This window comes from Chiloscyllium plagiosum, chromosome 25, assembly GCF_004010195.1.
Source record: "Chiloscyllium plagiosum isolate BGI_BamShark_2017 chromosome 25, ASM401019v2, whole genome shotgun sequence".
In the NCBI taxonomy this organism is placed as follows: domain Eukaryota; kingdom Metazoa; phylum Chordata; class Chondrichthyes; order Orectolobiformes; family Hemiscylliidae; genus Chiloscyllium; species Chiloscyllium plagiosum.
The window spans coordinates 21240838-21258336 of NC_057734.1; the positions used below are offsets into that span (position 1 = coordinate 21240838).

The 17499-nt window shown below is 37.0% G+C and overlaps 1 protein-coding gene across 4 annotated transcripts in view; it reads left to right on the forward strand.

Annotated features, from left to right (window-relative positions):
• LOC122562630 (AP-1 complex subunit beta-1) overlaps nt 1-10263 on the forward strand; it is a 76188-nt gene extending 65925 nt beyond the window's left edge. For 2 of the 4 annotated variants that reach the window (XM_043715635.1, XM_043715637.1), the window contains 4 exons: nt 1895-1981; nt 7086-7240; nt 7958-7966; nt 9589-10263. In XM_043715635.1, coding sequence (XP_043571570.1) covers nt 1895-1981; nt 7086-7240; nt 7958-7966; nt 9589-9663 — 326 coding nt within the window. In that variant the 3' untranslated portion in view covers nt 9664-10263. The remainder of the gene's footprint in view (nt 1-1894; nt 1982-7085; nt 7241-7957; nt 7967-9588) is intronic. The other 2 variants (XM_043715636.1, XM_043715638.1) reach the window with 1 other exon arrangement.
• The last annotated feature ends 7236 nt before the right edge of the window (nt 10264-17499 follow it).

Below are 17499 nucleotides of genomic sequence, written 5' to 3' on the forward strand. Positions count from 1 at the left end.
CCCTGTCTCCCTGTGACTCAAATTTCAAAGATTTATATACCTGATCCCCTAGGTGTCTCTGTTCTACAACACTACCCAGGGCCCTACCATTAATTGTAGAAGTCCTGTCAGATTGCATTCTTTTGAGCAAAGCAAAATGAAAGTACATGGATATCTTATTCTTCAGGAGTTTTTCTATTTTTGGCAGGTGGATTTTATTTTTAGTTTTGATCAGTGAATTATATACCATAGTTAAAATTCATTCAATCCATTGATCTTTTCTGACCGTCTGAAACAGCTTTCCATCTGGTTCCATTTCCTGGTTCTTTACCTTTTAAGATTTTTCTCTTTTTTTCCTTTTTTCTAATGAAGCTATTAGCAGTTCTCCTTCCCTTATTGTTTCTGAATTCCTTATCTAAATAGTCCCCTAATTTACAAAGAAAACCAACCTACAATTTTTGTTACATTTATGCTTCCTAGTTACTAACTCACTAGCCAGTCTGAATAGGTTTTTCTCAACTAGATTTTGGAGCGGTGCCAGAATTTAAGTTTGTGCCAGTGTCTTTCTGGGTTGACATTGGACTAAGTTATTCTTTGCTTACAAGTCTTGATTCATCAGGAGGGATTCCGATCCACAGCAACTTAAAACATTATTGTTCAAAGTTGAACACATCAAAATGGTGACCAGACTGTCATTCTTGAGTTTAGTGACCTTGGCTATGTGCCGAAAAGTCATAATTAAAATTTGCAATAGCAAAGATAGCTGACAGTGTGATATGTCAGCACTAATAAAGGATTCTTGCAGATAGTTTTCCTGGGAAGGCATTCCTGCAAACTGTCATGCACACCATATTGTCTTCCAAGTAGTTGAAATTAATGTGGAATCTTGAAACAACAATGTAAACATTCTATACTCATCATTCCATAATAATCCAATTATAAGATCACCATGATAGAAAGCTTAGTTATTAGAAATGATGCTTAGCTGTTAGAAATTATTTGACCTGTAGTCTTTCCAAAGTGCCTGTCTTCAGGCAGTTATGATAACTTTGTTTTTCCTTGCAGCAAACAAATGCATGTATTATTGGAGTAAACTGACTAAATTGACAGATGTAGAAACTTGGGGAGACAGACTGTGGTTTTGTCTCAATGCTCATTAACACATAGATGGATTACAACCAGATAAGTGTGGATGGATCTCCAATATCTCCAGTTGCTGCTTATGTCATTGCATTTTGTGTTTGGTGATGCAATACAATTGTAGCTAGATGGTGCCATTTAGTGTGGTAGTAGATCAACATGATTTTGTTGAATGGCAGAGCAAACTAGAGAGGCCACATGACCTATTCTTTCACTTCTTCCATGAAATGTTAAGTATTTTGTTTGTGCTTATGTACTTTTATCTCCTTGATGTGCCACCTTTGGTTAGGACAAGTATGGTTGGTGCAAACATTCTTACGCAGCACCAAAGTGCCTATTCTTCACATGAGCCTAGACCACATCAAGAAGCTTACTCACGAAAGGCATCATTGCCAAACTTGCAATCAAGCTCTCAACTGACCTCTGTGAGCTTTCACAATCCTACGATTAGTTTCAATATTTTTGAAGAGGAGCATGTTCCTACAGGGTACTTAGATGTCTGGGTGTATGGTGAAAACAGATTGGGACTGCATGCCACTATCAAATTGTCTGCTCATTTCTGTGGTCACAAACTATTTAGGTGAAATACTAAACATGTGTAGCTGCATAGGTTTTTGTTTTCTAAGTAAGTTACATAGTATAAAACTATTTCTAAATTCAAGTTGTCAGCTGACTCTATGGACCCTGCTGTTATGTACCTGTTAAATGAACAGCAGCTGGAATTTTTTTGATTTTTGGATCCATAAGTTGTAGCACCTATTTGTTTTTTGTGCAGATCGACAGATCTTTCTGGCAACTTGGAAGGACATTCCAAATGAGAATGAAGTACAATTCCAAATCAAAGACTGCCACCTTAATGCAGGTAAAATATGAATTTTCTAAATTATTTATGGAATAAGTTGAACACAACATCATTAAATTGCACTTTTAAAGATCTACGAGCCTCGTTGCAGCATTGTCCTTGCAATGGACTAAACTTATCCCATGCATTTGAATGTAGCTGTCTGTTTGAAAAATAGCAATAAAGATGCAGAGGTTGCACTTGTTAGTGGATCTGCTATGGTGGAAACCTGAACCATACCTTCTGTCTGAGAAACCATGCAGTTTTAAATGCAGTTTAAAGCCAATTTCCTGTCTACACCCAATATGATTAGCTTTTTAGTAATATGGATGTTTGAACCCTAGTATTCTACAGACTGCAACTTAAACCTAACATTCACGTCTTCTGATCCATAACTAGGATTTAAGCTTAATTGTATTTTAGTACATTTATGTGCTTCATGAAAGCAAAAGCATAGTAACATCTTGTTTCCAGAAGACCGCTGCGGCATCTCTAACAATTTCTAATCATCAGCTTGAAACTTTAACTCTATCTCTCTCCACAGATAGAATGTTTTGGCATTTGTTTATTTCAATTTCTAGGAGCTATTATGAGTATAAGAACAGGAAGAGGCTATTTAGCTTGTTGAGCCTGTTCTATTATTTTGTATGCTCATCACTGAACACTTCAATGTCTTTTACTCTCACTATTGTCATATCCACTGCTAATCAGAAATCCATTTAAATATACTCAAAGACTGAGCCCTTGTGTATATAGAATTCCAAAGACTTACAACCCTCTGAGTAGTGTTTTCTTGCTGTCTGGGTCCTTTGCCCCCCCCCCCCCTTATTTTTAAAAAGTGCACTCTTGTTCTCAACAAGGGGAAACACCTTACCTGCATCTATCTTGTATATTCTTTGAAGTATTTTGACAGTTTGTGAAACTCCAGAGCACACTAGTCCCAATATAGTCCCACCATTCTGGGAACATGTCTGGTAGACCTTTGTTGCATTCCCTTTAGGACAATCTCTCTCATGAGGTAAGGAGACCAAAACTGCGCACAGTACTTTGATGCAGTTTTTAAAAGCTCCTATGCAATTGAAGCTAAACTTCACTGTACTCAACATCTCTTATGATAAAGGCTAGCATTCTGTTAGCCTTCCTAATAGCTTCCTGACTTATTGATGGGGACAACCAGATCCCTTTGCATTATCTACACTTTTCAGTATTTTACCATCTAAGAAATACTTGATACATGTGTTCCTTCTACGAACGTAACCTCACATTTTTCTGTATTGTATCTCATCTGCCATTTTTTTTTTTTGCCCACAACATACATTCCTGCTTAAGGTTGTGTCAGCTGCAAATCTGGGAATACTACATTTGCTCCTCACATCCACATCATTGATATATAATGTGAACAGCTGGGGCCCAAGTACTGATCTTTGTGGTAACCATGAGTCCGCCAACACGAGTAAAATCATAACAGAATTATCTGTTTATTCTTACCCTATATTCTGTCTGTGAGCTAAGCCTTAATCTGTACTAATACATTACCTCCTGTCTCACGCGTTTTAATTTTACTAACCAATTTCCTGTGGAGGATCTTATTAAAAACCTTCTGCAAATTAAAGTATTCTGCATCCATCAACTCCAGTTTATATATTTTGTTAGTAATATACTCAAAAAATTCCAAAAGTATATCAAAATGACATATCAAAAGTATATAATTTTCCATTTGCAAATTCATGCTGGCTATTTCCAGTCAGATCATTTTGGTTCAAGTGTCCAAGTATCACCTCTTATATGACAGATTCTGGTATTTTCCCAACTCCTTAATTCTTTATTTCTCTCTTGTTCCTTTCTGAAATAGTAGAATGACATTTGCTAGTTTCCAGTTTGCAGGAATCTTTCCAGAATCTGGAATTTTGAAAGCCGATCACCAATACTCTGACTCTCTCCATAGTCGTCACTTTCAGTACCCTTAAAATGTAGTCTTTTAGGCTCTGGGGACTTAGCAACTTGTAGACCTATTCATTTTTCCTGTACAGTGTTCTTATTAATACTTCAACTCATTATACATCCGTTTTTGTGTTTTGTTAGGTTATATATGTATTCTAGTTTCGTTTCCATATCAGCTTCTTAATCCTCCTTCATATTCTTAAAAACTTCCTCCGAATTATTACTGTTTTTGGCCATTTTACAAGCCTTTTACTTAATGTTATACAATTCTTAACTTGATTTGTTAGCCACAGTTGACTGTCCTTTTTATGAGTTTTAGCACATTGAAGAAATGTATGGTTGATTTATGCTATGTTATAGTTCTTTAAATAGACAATGGATAGTATTTCAAGTCATTTCATTTAAGTATTTTCCCAGTCCAACTGAGCCAGTTTGTGCCTTGTGCTTGCTTCAGATTGTTCCTCACTTTTATACATAAGGACTTATGCATTTAATGGTAAGGTCCTAGGCAGTGTTGCTGAACAAAGAGACCTTGGAGTACAGATTCATAGCTCCTTGCAAGTGGAGTTGCAGGTTGATGGGATAGTGAAGATGATGTTTGGTATTGGTCCTCTATTGGTCAGAGTATTGAGTACAGGAGTTGGGGAGGTCATGTTGCAGCTGTACAGGACATTGGTTAGGCCACTTTTGGAATATTGCATGCAGTTTTGGTCTCCTTCCTATCAGAAGGATGTTGTGAAACTTGAAAGGGTTCAGAAAAGATTTACAAAGATGTTGCCAGGGTTGAATAGGCTATTTTTCCTGCAACGTCGGAGGCTGAGGGATGACGTTATAGAGGTTTATAAAATCATGAGGGGCATGGATAGAATAAATAGACAAAAGTCTCTTCCCTGGATGAGGGAGTCCAGAACTAGAGGGCATAGGCTTAGGGTGAGAGGGGAAAGATATAAAAGCGACCTAAGGGACAGTTTTTTTTCACGCAGAGGGTGGTACGTGTATGGAATGAGCTGCCAGAGGAAGTGGTGGAGGCTAGTACGATTGCAACATTTAAAAGGAATCTGGATGGGTATATGAATAGAAGGGTTTGGAGAGATATGGGCTGCGATTGGGTTGGGATATCTGGTTGGCATGGACAGGTTGGACCAAAGGGTCTGTTTCCATGCTGTACATCTCTATAATAAAATTTTACATTATATAGAATCATAATGTAGTTACTCGTAGCTAAGGGTTCTTTTACCACACGATTCTTAATTAGCCCTTTTTCATTACATAATGCTGGATCTAAGACAATCTGTCCTTTTGTGGGCTCATCAATATTCTGCTCTAGAAAAGCAAAACTAGTTTGAACCAAAGCTAGCAGCACCAGCAAATCTCCATGTGAGGCTGTCAGTGGCAGTCCTGTTAAGATGTAGCCCATCTAATAGGTCCTACTTGCTCCAGAACTGGTCCGAATGCCTCAGAAAATCCATAACATTTCATAAATGTGTTCTCCACACCTTTAGTGCTCAATTCTTTTACACAATCTATATGCAAATTGAAGTTGAAGAGTGTGGTGCTGGAAAAGCACAGTCGGTCAGGCAGCATCCGAGAAGCTGGAGAGTTGACATTTCAAGCATTGGCTGTTCATCAGGATTCAATGCAAATTGAAGTCACCCATAATTGCTATGTTGCCCATGTTACAAGCTTTTGTAATGTGATGATTTATACCATGTTCCACACTACCTTTTGGTACCCTATAAATAACTCCAGCCAGTGTCTGCTATCCCTTTGTTTCTGAGTTTCACCCACACAGATTCCACATGTTGTTCTTTGATCTGAGATCATCTTTTACTAATATACTGATCCCATCTCCTACTATCAGCATAACTCCTTTTATGTGCCCTCTGGCACATTGTATACCTTTTGATCCTTGGCTCCCATTCCTGGTCACCTTGTAGCTATGTTTTTGTAATGGCAATTCTGTCATAAACATTTACCTTTGTGTGCCCTTAGATTGTTTTGAATGCTGCATGCATTCACGTAGAGTGTTTAAACTTTCTGATAACATTCTATTTTGAAGGCCTACTCGATACTTGGCTTTGTTTCTTCTGTCCTCACTCTCAGCTTCTGGTTACTGACTTTACTCCCTTCCAATTTGGGATACCCCTCAGGTTCCCATTGCCTGGCAAGCTATTCAAACCCACCCCCAACAGCATTAGCAAATCTCCTTGCAGAGATATCAGTCCCAATCATGTACAAGCTAGATGGGTTACACCTTAACAGTCCCAATCCCGTTCAGGTGTAACCCATCCAGCTTGTACAAGACACACCTGTCCCAGAACCAGTCCCAGTTGCTCAGAATTTGATACCCTCCTTCCTACACGAGCTCTCCAGCCATGTGTTCACTTAATCAATCCTTCTGTTCTTATGCTCACTATTACATAGAGATTACTGCTTTTTGGAAGAAACAAGCATTGTGTCAGAATTTATTTGGCACAATATTGCATATTGAAACATTAGAGTCACAAACGATCTGAAAGAATGTTGTACTGCTTTGGGCTGTATTTTAATATATTTGAAATGTACTTTGACTTGAGCCGTCCTGATTATGGGAGCATTCGGGTGCCAAACCTGATATGAAATTGGATAGTAGAAAGTGAAGTCTGCAGATGCTGGAGATCAGAGGGGAGAGTGTGGTGCTGGAAAAGCACAGCAGGTCAGGCAGCATCCGCGGAGCAGGAGAATCGGTGTTTCAGGCATAAGTCCTTCAGGAATCTTTTCCTGGTGAAGGGCTTATGCCCAAAACGTCAATTCTTCTGCTCGTCAAACTGCCTGCTGTGCTTTTCCAGCACCACACACTCGACATATGAAATTGGGTACAAGGAACAGTTTGAGAGGAATGCTAGTTGTCTTGCTCTCCATTTGTTTTGTTCTAGGTGCACCTTTATCCACTGCATCGTTGAGACTTTCAGTAATCTGAAAACTAAATTTGCAATGTGGGCCCATTTGGTTCCTTCACGAGATTGGCTACCTGCACATTTCTGAATTATAAATGCAGATCTCAAAAATAATTCTACATGCTATTGGCCCAGAGCTCTTCAAGGACAAATAGGAATGGTGGATAGTGCAGATATAAATACTCAAGTTTAAGTAGGATTTGTCCGAATTTTATACTTTCCTCTGAAATTTTTTTATAAACTTGCAGATGCAGTCACTAATAAGCTTCAAAGCAATAATATTTTCACTGTTGCAAAGAGGAATGTTGAAGGACAAGATATGTTGTATCAATCCCTTAAATTGACAAATGGAATCTGGGTTTTAGCAGAGCTTAGAATCCAACCAGGCAATCCCAATTATACGGTAAGTGTTGAACATCATCTCCATTTGTGCTTTTGAAGCTTTATTCTTTAACATTTGAAACTCTTATGTTATTTAGTGTGTTGATACAATGTATTGTTAACGTGGAGTGGTGGTGGTGAACATATACCTTTCCAGTTTGTAATATGTTATGTAGAATGTGCTTTTATTGTACATAAGCTGTTTATTTATTGCCAGCATTCACTTTAACAAAAGCCAATACAAAATCTGGAATTCTGTTGACAAGCTAATTGTTCCTGCTGTATTTATTGGCAGGTTTACGGGCATGCCTCTTAACTTTGTACTTGAAGTTGAATAAGATGAGAGAGTGGAAATGTCTCCGATCCTTTATAACTTATTCAGAGTTTTTATTCAATTTGTGTCTTACATACAATTCAGTTTTCCCACCAACCATACTTCTAAATTGTGCAGTGTTTGGAAGTAAATGTTTTTAAGTATTAAATGTAGCAATGTAATATTGTCCTTTTGTATTAGTCCAAATTCTTCAGATGTCTTGTTCTGTAATATGCATCGTTATGTAGCCTTCCCTATATATTTGTTCTTAATGTTTTGCATTGTTATGTCCCTACATGCCATTTGTGTATTAATCAAGAATATTTTCTTTCTGATTTCTGTTGGGAAAAGATGTTGTATTTTATAGTTACCTTTATTTTTCCCTTTGTTGCATGCGTGCCATGGTGGTTTTGTCCTACGGGTCAGGATTTGGAGGTTAGCAATTCATTTAATTTTAGTCAGTTGCAAAAACTTGCAATTCCATTCTTTGCCCTATGCTTATGCAGTGTCTTTTTTGCTATGCTTTGCTAGATGGCTTTTTTTCTGATGCCTATTTTCAGTGTTGCTGATTCACTATCCCATGATGACTAAATAGGTCATTTACCATAAGCTCCCTAATTAAGTAGTTGATTAGAACTTTAATAATGAACGCTGGACTTGATTGGTTCACATGATGCTAAAACTATTTTCAGCAACCGACCTCTTGAGTTTCAGAAAATGTTCGGCATTTATCTTTGCTTGAAGCTCCAAAACTGCTAGAAAGAGCATTGCTATGAATCAACAGTCACAACTTTTTAAAAAAATACCTGTGGTCAAAATTCTATGGTGCACTAATGAAAATTCATTATTTTTCTTAAATTGAAGTTAGTTGCAGATTAAGAGGGCGACAGAGGCTACAGATTATTTTTAACAATACAGTTTGCATTTTGTCTGGTATCTTGGATAGTTTCGTTTTGACCAAATGATCATTCCCCGCATTTTTTAATGCATCATGTTTTGCTTTCAGCATTGCACATTTAACTGACATGAATATTGGGAAGGAAATTGGCATTTCTCTTGTTGAGCAACTGAAATCAGAGCTGTGTAACATATTATATAACTTAAATAGTTATACTAGCTAATTTTCTGTGATAAATGTCATAAACCAGAGGCCAACATCTAAAAGAATATTGAGAAATATTTGTGCCAATACTATAATAGTGCTATTGTAAATCTGCGTCCCCTCGTAATATTTAGTCAAAAGCAACACCATATAAGGTACTCATAGATATGTGGATGAACATAATTATTTGCATCAATTTCTTTATTCTTTTTAGTTTTCATGGTTTTCTGCTTGCTGATTGGAAAACCACTCGTGTTTATTGTGTGAAGTCCAGAATACAATGACTAGCAATTATTGCTTAGTCTCTAATGGGAGTCAATGGTTATATCAGTTTTTTAAAAAAAATCATGAAAGTAAATTACATATTTACTATAATCCTTTTTCAATAAAAGGAATTCTTACTTAAATTCATGCCTCTCACATACCTTCTATCTGTTTCCTACATGAACTGGTTCAAAATCTGTAGCTGTAACATTTACGGAGTACAAACGGGATTGTTCATACAATTTAATGATGTAGAGTGGTTTTCGCCTTCATTGCCATTCAATGGGGCCTTTTGTTTGAAGAGGCTGTGTTTCATTACTTGGTGTTTTATATTTGTCTACTGATATGAAAGAGCAATTTATAGTCACTATTGGCTTCATACTCCATGCCCTGCTGTTTTGATTAATGTTAAGTTCATAAAGTACCAAATAGTGTATTCTGTTAAACCAGTGCAATGTTAAAGATTAAGCATGTTTAAAAATCAGATTAAATTAAGATTGTAAATTGTGGAGATTATATTCCATTGGCCATAATTTTAATGTACTAAAAGAAATGGACACGCTTAATCTTTCTTATGTAATTTGAAATTTTCGTACAAGCTGTAGTGACAAGGTGCTCTTTCATCCCAGCTAATCCAATATGTGACTCCGACCTTACACTGATGTGCTATTGACTCTTTCCTTTGTTACAGTTATCGCTGAAATGCAGAGTCTCAGAAGTATCCCAGCATGTTTTCCAGGCATATGAAGTAATTTTGAAGAATTGAGCAATTTAAGGTCATCTCTGGCAGAAAGTCGCTGCAGTTGTTTATTTGGGAGCCTATAAGCACTGATAATGGACAGAAATTATATATGTGACACCTTGGTGCCACTGAAGAAGTTGCATTATTGTGAAGGGTATTTATTGTATACTCAAGATCTGAGTATATTGACCCATTAACACTAAAGTCTATTGTATAATGCTAGTATATCTAAATTCATTATTCCATTGATGATGCGCTCTAAATACAATATTCAGATATTTACTATGTTGATTTCTCTCTCAATCTGGTCATTTGAATGTAATGTAATATCATGACATGGTGAATTGCCTAGTGTGTGAAGAGGCTGTGCTCAATACACTGCCATTCCAGCTGTAGGGTAATTGTCCTTGTTCAAATTTGTATTCTCTTCATAATGTGTGATGTGACTTTAAAATTTTGTGCGATTACATTTTGTGTATTTGTACACTAGTAATATGGTTCATGCTGATAGTGTGCTCTTTGGGTTCCACCATTGCAGCTAATGTCAAGGTGTTGATCAGTAGTCATATCAGAAATAAACTGGACTTGTGGGGTAAAGGTACCCAGGAGGCTGATTTGAATGTATAAGAAAATGTCATTTTTATTTCATGGGTGTTTTTTCTTCATGTTGTGGATGATGCTTTAGTTTTGGAAAGGTTTATTGTTTCAATTTGTGACCCTTTATGCTAGATTAAATTGTCCCCTTCTTAGTTTTTAACTGACTTGTTCACCCATTCACATTCTAGTTATAAAGTTGAGAAAATGTCCAGAATTTAAAACCGGTTGAAAGAAATGGCTTCACTTGATATTAGCATATTTACCTCCAGCTTGTGTAAACTTCAACATGTTGAGAATTGTATTGGAATCCTGTTGCTGCAATATTGCAATATTCTCAGATAAATGCATACCTTCTCTGCTGCTCCTCCATTACTATTCAGACCAGTATCATGCCCATTTTTGTTGCATAGACCTTGTGAACATGCTGACAGCTTACATTAATAACACTTTTAATGCAAGTCTTAGTAAGAATTTTCCTTTTTTAAACTGCAAAGAAAATCACTTCAAAAGTAGCTAAATTAATAATAGGTGACTTCTGGCTGTGCTGATCCTAAATGTTTGGACATAAATCTAGCATTTTTATAATTTGCAATTTACCCTTTATATGCAGAGCTACAAATAAGTTACAAGACCCTCTCAGCAGGTACATCTCAGGCACAATTACATGAAAGAAACTCGTGCATAATAATGTTTTGGCATATACCAGGTTAAATCATGTCCTCGACAGGTTGAAGTGGAAATATTATAAACCGATAGTTGTGCTGAAATATTATCAAACTGGTACAGGATTGGCAGTGTTTGGGTTTTGCACTGCAGGTGTGCATTGTTCACCAAAGGGTGCACTCGCTTATCATGGGTCATCTTCCAGTTGAATCCTATAGCAGAAGATTGAAAGAAAGAAGAAGAATTAGGCACCTTAATCAGCTTTAATTTTTTTCATTAGCACCCAAAGATGAACTAAGAACAAATTGTTTATAATATTTGGATGCTACAATAGAAGAGGAGTACTACCTTAGATTAATCCAATAAGCCAAATAGCTTCCATTATCTAACATTATCTTGTGAACTTAAGTATATAATTTGGTGTCAAGGATGGGGAACACATGAAGCTTGGCAACTGCTGAGTCAAATGTAAATATTTTTGATAACTGCCTTTGAGACTGGAGTGCAAAAAGATTTTCACAAGTTGATCTTTAAATTTTTGATCTCTAAATTTTTCAATTTAATTTTGGGAATTCGGTTTAGTCAATTTTTCCAATTATGTAGGTTTTCAAAAAAGTTAATTTTTGATACTTTAACTAACAGAATTTGCCTAAGAACGAATGATTATAAACCTTGAAAATTAAAAGTTTGTCAAGCCTTGAAACAGTAACCTGTTCCTATTCTATGGACATTCATTGCATTCAGAGAAGTTTGACACTTAAAGAAAATGCCTGGGAAGAAAATTAATTTTGTCAATTTATGATGGAATGGGGTAAATTGAGTTTCAACTAAATACATTACAGGTATAACGATCACATTTTCACATTATATGTAGCCAAAACTAATTGGCTGGATGGCTAGTTTGTGATGCAGAGTGACTTCAACAACATGGATTCAATTCCTGCACTGACTGAGATTACCATGAAGCATTTTCCTCAGTCTCTCCCCTCACCTGACATATGGTGACCCTTGGATGAAACCATCATCATCTGTCTCTAATGAGACAGCAGCCTTATGGTCTGTAAGAATGAGGCAATTTTACCATTATCTTTGGTACAATTCATTGATCAGAGCAAGAGTTTCAACTGCCTAAAGTGATCAGAGAGAAATTTTGCAATTTTATTCTTCCCTAATCTGCCTATTTAGTTCTTCACTTTTGTGAGATTGCTTTTGGGGTGAATCGATTGTACATATGATGCAGTAGACATCACGTTTGTGAGAGACAGATTAGAACATTACTAGTTTCCTGCACTTGTATGTTCTTGTTGCTGTTGCATCCACTATCCTGCTTGAGTAGCTTTTGACACAGCAGGACAGTTTGTTGGTTTCCCCACCATGATGTTCTGTTGCCTCACTTGTGTTCAGCTGCGTGGGGCTGTCCTTGCTTAACTCATGTCTTAGATGTATAATTATAGCCAGGCCATTTACAATAATGTCTGTCTTCCAAACCAAAGTTCCCACCAGAGTCTAACTTACCACCAACTATCCTTTCATCTTTTCTGCATGCTGCTTCTGTGACAACAACTTAGGTTTTGGTCATTTTCCATATAATCAACCAACTTCTTCACTGCCTCTTTCATGTTAGTAGACTATCTGTGGAAGCCAGTCGTGAATATGACATCAGTTGCTCCTATTGTAATTACTTTAATCTATTTGTTCAGAGATGTTATAACACTTGTCTGGGGCATGTATGTCCTGAACCCAGACCTTTTGGCCCAGAGTAGGGATGCTACCACAATGCCACATGAACCTTCAGACAGTTGCTCTGATGCATCTTGCTTTGAGTTGGTTAGGCATATGAGCTAAAAATCTGGGTGAAACCACATGACCAACTGCCATGTCCAGTCTTGCAGAAGCAAATGTGATAAAGGTGAATAATATGTTATGGACCAGGCCAGACCCCTTCAAAGCATTTTAAGAGGGCAGCCCAAACCCTAAGTTTTCTGGTTGTTTTAAACAGATGTAAGGTGAATATCCCAAGAGTGATGCAGCTGGTCAGACCACTTGGCTTCAAGTAAAACAGGATAAATCCCACAAAGAACCCCTAATCTATTATGGACTATTTTAAGAAGGTAACCCGGACCCAACTTAGTTGTTTTAGGCAGAGGTAAGGTAGATATTCCAGGAGTCACGCAGCTGGTCAAACCATGCAATTTTAAACAAAACTATTTATAGAGTACCAAATGAAGTGCAAAAAGAGAATAGAATAGAGAATAACTTAACCTATCTGAAAATCCAATCAACTCTAATGCACCTTAATGATGCTGTTCCAATTTCTTGCAACATCTCCATAAACATACCCATTGGCAAGAAAGATAAATTCAGACTCAGGTTCTTATAGGAAAGATGTTAGAGAGAGGGCAGATCAGCCAAAGATCATTTACTGAAACATGGAACCTCGTTTCACGCTGGCCCCAGCTAAAACTAAACCAAAGTAGAAAAATCACTGAACTGGGAGAACTCCCCTTTCATTGTACAAGTGTTTTCTTTTTTAAAAAAAATCTAAAAGCCCTTCTCTCTCATTGTTGCCTTAGGTAGTATCTGTTATGGACCAGGGCATTTCAGAAAAGTAGCCCAGACCTAACTTTGCTCTTTGTTTTAAGCAGGTGGAAGACAGATTAGATTAGATTACTTAGTGTGGAAACAGGCCCTTCGCCCCAACAAGTCCACACCGACTCACCGAAGCGCAACCCACCCAGACCCATTCCCCTACATTTACCCCTTCACCTAACACTGTGGGTAATTTAGCATAGCCAGTTCACCTGACCTGCATATTTTTGGATTGTGGGAGGAGAGATGCCACTGGTTAAACCACACAATTATAAACAAAAAGAATACATTTACAAGATTAGTGAATGAAACACAAAACAAAAGAATACAGAATAATGTAACCTATCTGAAAACCCAACAGATAATCCCAACATAATGATGCTGTTCCAAATATTTGCAACAGTCCCCATAAACACCCCTTGGCACAAAAGGTAAAATCAAACCGAGTCTTAACAGGAGAGAAGTCAGAATGAGTACACCAGCCTGGACCTGCTTCTTTGTGTCCAGCAGCTTTTACAACTGCCTGACTGCTTTCAGTGATAAGCCAGATCACACGAACCAGAGAAAAGCTGGGAGAACTGGCCACACCTCTTTCATTGTATAAGTGTTTTTTTTTTAAACTTTTTGCCTGAAGCAGTATCTGTTAGCTGTCATCAAATTGGCTGTAAAACCCTTCCAAGCTTTTCAGGACCTGTGTTTTTATGACCACCTGAAAAGAAGATCAAGGGCAGCATTATCACATACCTGTTAGCCATAATCAGAGTGGCCTACATTCAGACAAATTGGAACCTCAGCCTTTTAGAACCCCTTTTTTTTAAAAAAAACAAGGCAACATAACCTTGTTAAAGGAGCAGCATTGTCACATTTATAATGCTATCATTAAGGAATTTCTGTTTTTAAAATAGAGACAGATGGGTTTTGGTTTCAGTTGTCAAGGTAACTTTTTTTATTGAAAAGTAATCTGGAGACATGTCCTTACTACATAATTTCCAAAAAACACAAGATTTAGTAGCGTGTAGCCAGATGCTTGTGCTGTTCATTAGATTTTGCACAGCTGAATTTATTGACATAAGGCAAACTCATCAGGAGCCATTGGTGGTTTAGCTTTTGTTCAGTTCAGAAGAATCTGGCTCCAGTTTCATCCTCCTGAAGAAAGGTTAAACCTGAAACGTCGACTTCTGCACCTCCTGATGCTGCATGGCTTGTTGTGTTCTTCCAGCCTCCTACTTGTCTACTTTGGATTCCAGCATCTGCAGTTTTTTTTTGGTCTCTAATTCAGTTTCATCCTAGCAGGAGAAAAGCCGTTGTGTTTAGATAAGTTTTATCGTAGCAAAAAGAACAGGTTAGTTTGTGAAGTCTGTTTAGAAGATCTCCAGCAGTCAGAACTGGAAACAAGTCGTAAAACTATGTCAGCAAGGAGAGCTGGGAAGAGTTAAGTAAGGAGTTAAGATGTATAACACTTCACTGGGATTCAGGATCTGAAAAGGATATCGCGGAAGAAAAAGTCAATATTTGGTTTTGCAATTTCTGCTTAGGTCTTTCAAACTTAACTGCATATATATAGCTTTGTGTTTTTTTACTTCTGTGTAATAAACTCATATTCTTGTCTTATACTTCACCTTATTGTGAGTACAGTGTTTAACCACCACAGGTAAACAAATGCAAAAATAAACATTACATATTACCAAACCAGGTCTCATTTTGGTATCTGTCTAGATCAGTATTAACATGAGCTGGGATCATACCAAAGACCTCTTGGCAGGATAGAAATTTGTTGAATTTAAATGAGATGTGTGAACCTTTACAGAAAGGAGTATGTGTAGGTAATGGGCATAAAACAGGAGTATTTAGTGGTATAAGAATGTAAGAACCAGGATAGGCAATTCAGCCCCTCAAACATCCTTTGTCATTTAGTATGGTTCTGGTTGTTCTCATTTTGGCTTCAGCAGTAATTTCTTGCCCACTCTCCATAACTCTTTAATCCATTACTAATTAAAGATCTCTTATTTCCTCAAATTTATTTAGTGTCCTGGTGTCCACCAGACTCAAGGGTAGTAAGTTCGACAGCCCTCGAAAAGAAGTAATTCCTCATCAGTTTTAAACTAAAGGGCAGCAAATATTAAAACAATGACCTCTTATTCTGTACTGGTGAAGGGAAAGGTGAAGTATATTGCACAGATTGGACTGTCAGAGTGATTGTGCTGCTAAGACTTTTTTGGAAGTAGAATACATAAATAAATTATATCAAATCTTTTGACCAAAGCAAAATTGAATTTGTGAATGAATTGCAGGTAGAAATAGAAGTAGCATCTTGTAATTTCATGATGCTTAATGTAGTAACCCAGCATTTAGAATTAAAATGAGGGAAACTTGAAACCGATATGTCACTGTTAGAATTAGGTAAGATTCAGAAATGAGGACAAAACTTGAGGTGGAAAAGATGTGAAGGGCAATGGAAAGGGAGGAGAAAGAAAAGGAAATGAAATGTAAAAAGCTTGTTCAGAGAGATAAGGAAATAGGACATTTGGTCAGAGAAAAGCTTAGACTAAAGGAAAGATTCCATAGTTCAGAGGATGATCCTGATTCCAATCAGGAATTTGGTTTAACTTGAAATCTACATTTGCTGCTTAAATTTACAGAGAGAGTTGAACGATATTTTGTTTGATTTAAAGTGTGTGCACTGTTTTCTCAGAAGAATAATCTGTAGACTGTGGAACTGTTAAAATAATCATGGTTATGAATTTGTTCCTGAAGGTTATTTATTAAAATTTTGGACTTCTAAAAGAGACCTAATCAGCCCTTTGTAGAATCTGCAAGCGAAAGCAATGCTTTGGAATCAGTGGTTTTGGTCATTGAAGTTAAAGAGAACAAGGAACTTGGTGATTGTGATTATGGAAGAAAGTGGAAATGGAATTTTACTAAACCTCAACTTCTTTAAATGAGCATCAGAAAAGAAACAGTTCTGTCTTATAAAGTGACGTGGGGAAATATTCCCATTGGAATCATTGAAAGAAATTGGAAGAATAGAAAACTTGGGAATGGAATAGCTATTAGTGTTCGGGGACAAACAGTATTATGGCCAAAATAATACAGGAGAAAAGGCTAGAACCTAAAAACAATGTAAAGAAAATTGACAGGCTTCCATTCTAATCAGGCTATATGTAAAAAACCAGTTGGAAGTTCATTGGGAGACTGATTGTAATAGTAGACGGAAATGTGTTGCCGGAAAAGCGCAGCAGGTCAGGCAGCATCTAGGGAACAGGAGAATCGACGTTTCGGGCATTAGCCCTTCTTCAGGAATGAAGATTGTAATAGTAGGAATGCCTAAAAAATCATCAGAAAAGGAAATCTATTGAAACTGTAGTAGTCACGCAATTGAAGCCAGTTTGGTTAGAACCTACTAGGAAAGGGGCAATGAAGTCAAGAAAATTCTTGCTTGATTATTGATAAAAATGAATAAGACTGGAAGTTCTGAATATTTTCTCTGAGAGAAACATTTCTTTATGTTCCCAAGCAAAGTGCTAGCTGGTGACACAATTTGACTTCCAGAGAGATTAATGGCAAAGATATTAATTGGAGATGTACCTGGCAGGTACAATTCCAACTCATTATGAAGAGTTGGATTGCAGAATTTGTAGTTGTAGTGCAACAAATACTTATACTTTTACATACTGTTTGCCATTAGGGGTGCACCTAATGAGACCATCCGATTCTCTCCTTTCGATCTGATATAAGGGGGACTCCTTAAGTTAATTAGAAAATTTATAAACCAAAGCTAAAGACCACACTTATGATATACATATCAGAGAAAAGTTAATGAAAGCTTGAGTTGGCCAAAAAACATTTGAAAACGCTTAATAGGCTATGATTAATAGGAGCTGTCAGTTAAATATTCAAATTAGATAGTCAAATACTGAATCCATTCAACTTAATCTCTGCTATTTACCAATAACAAAAAGTAATTTGACCACTCCAGCTTGATATTACAAAAACTCAAAGCTATTATCTCCT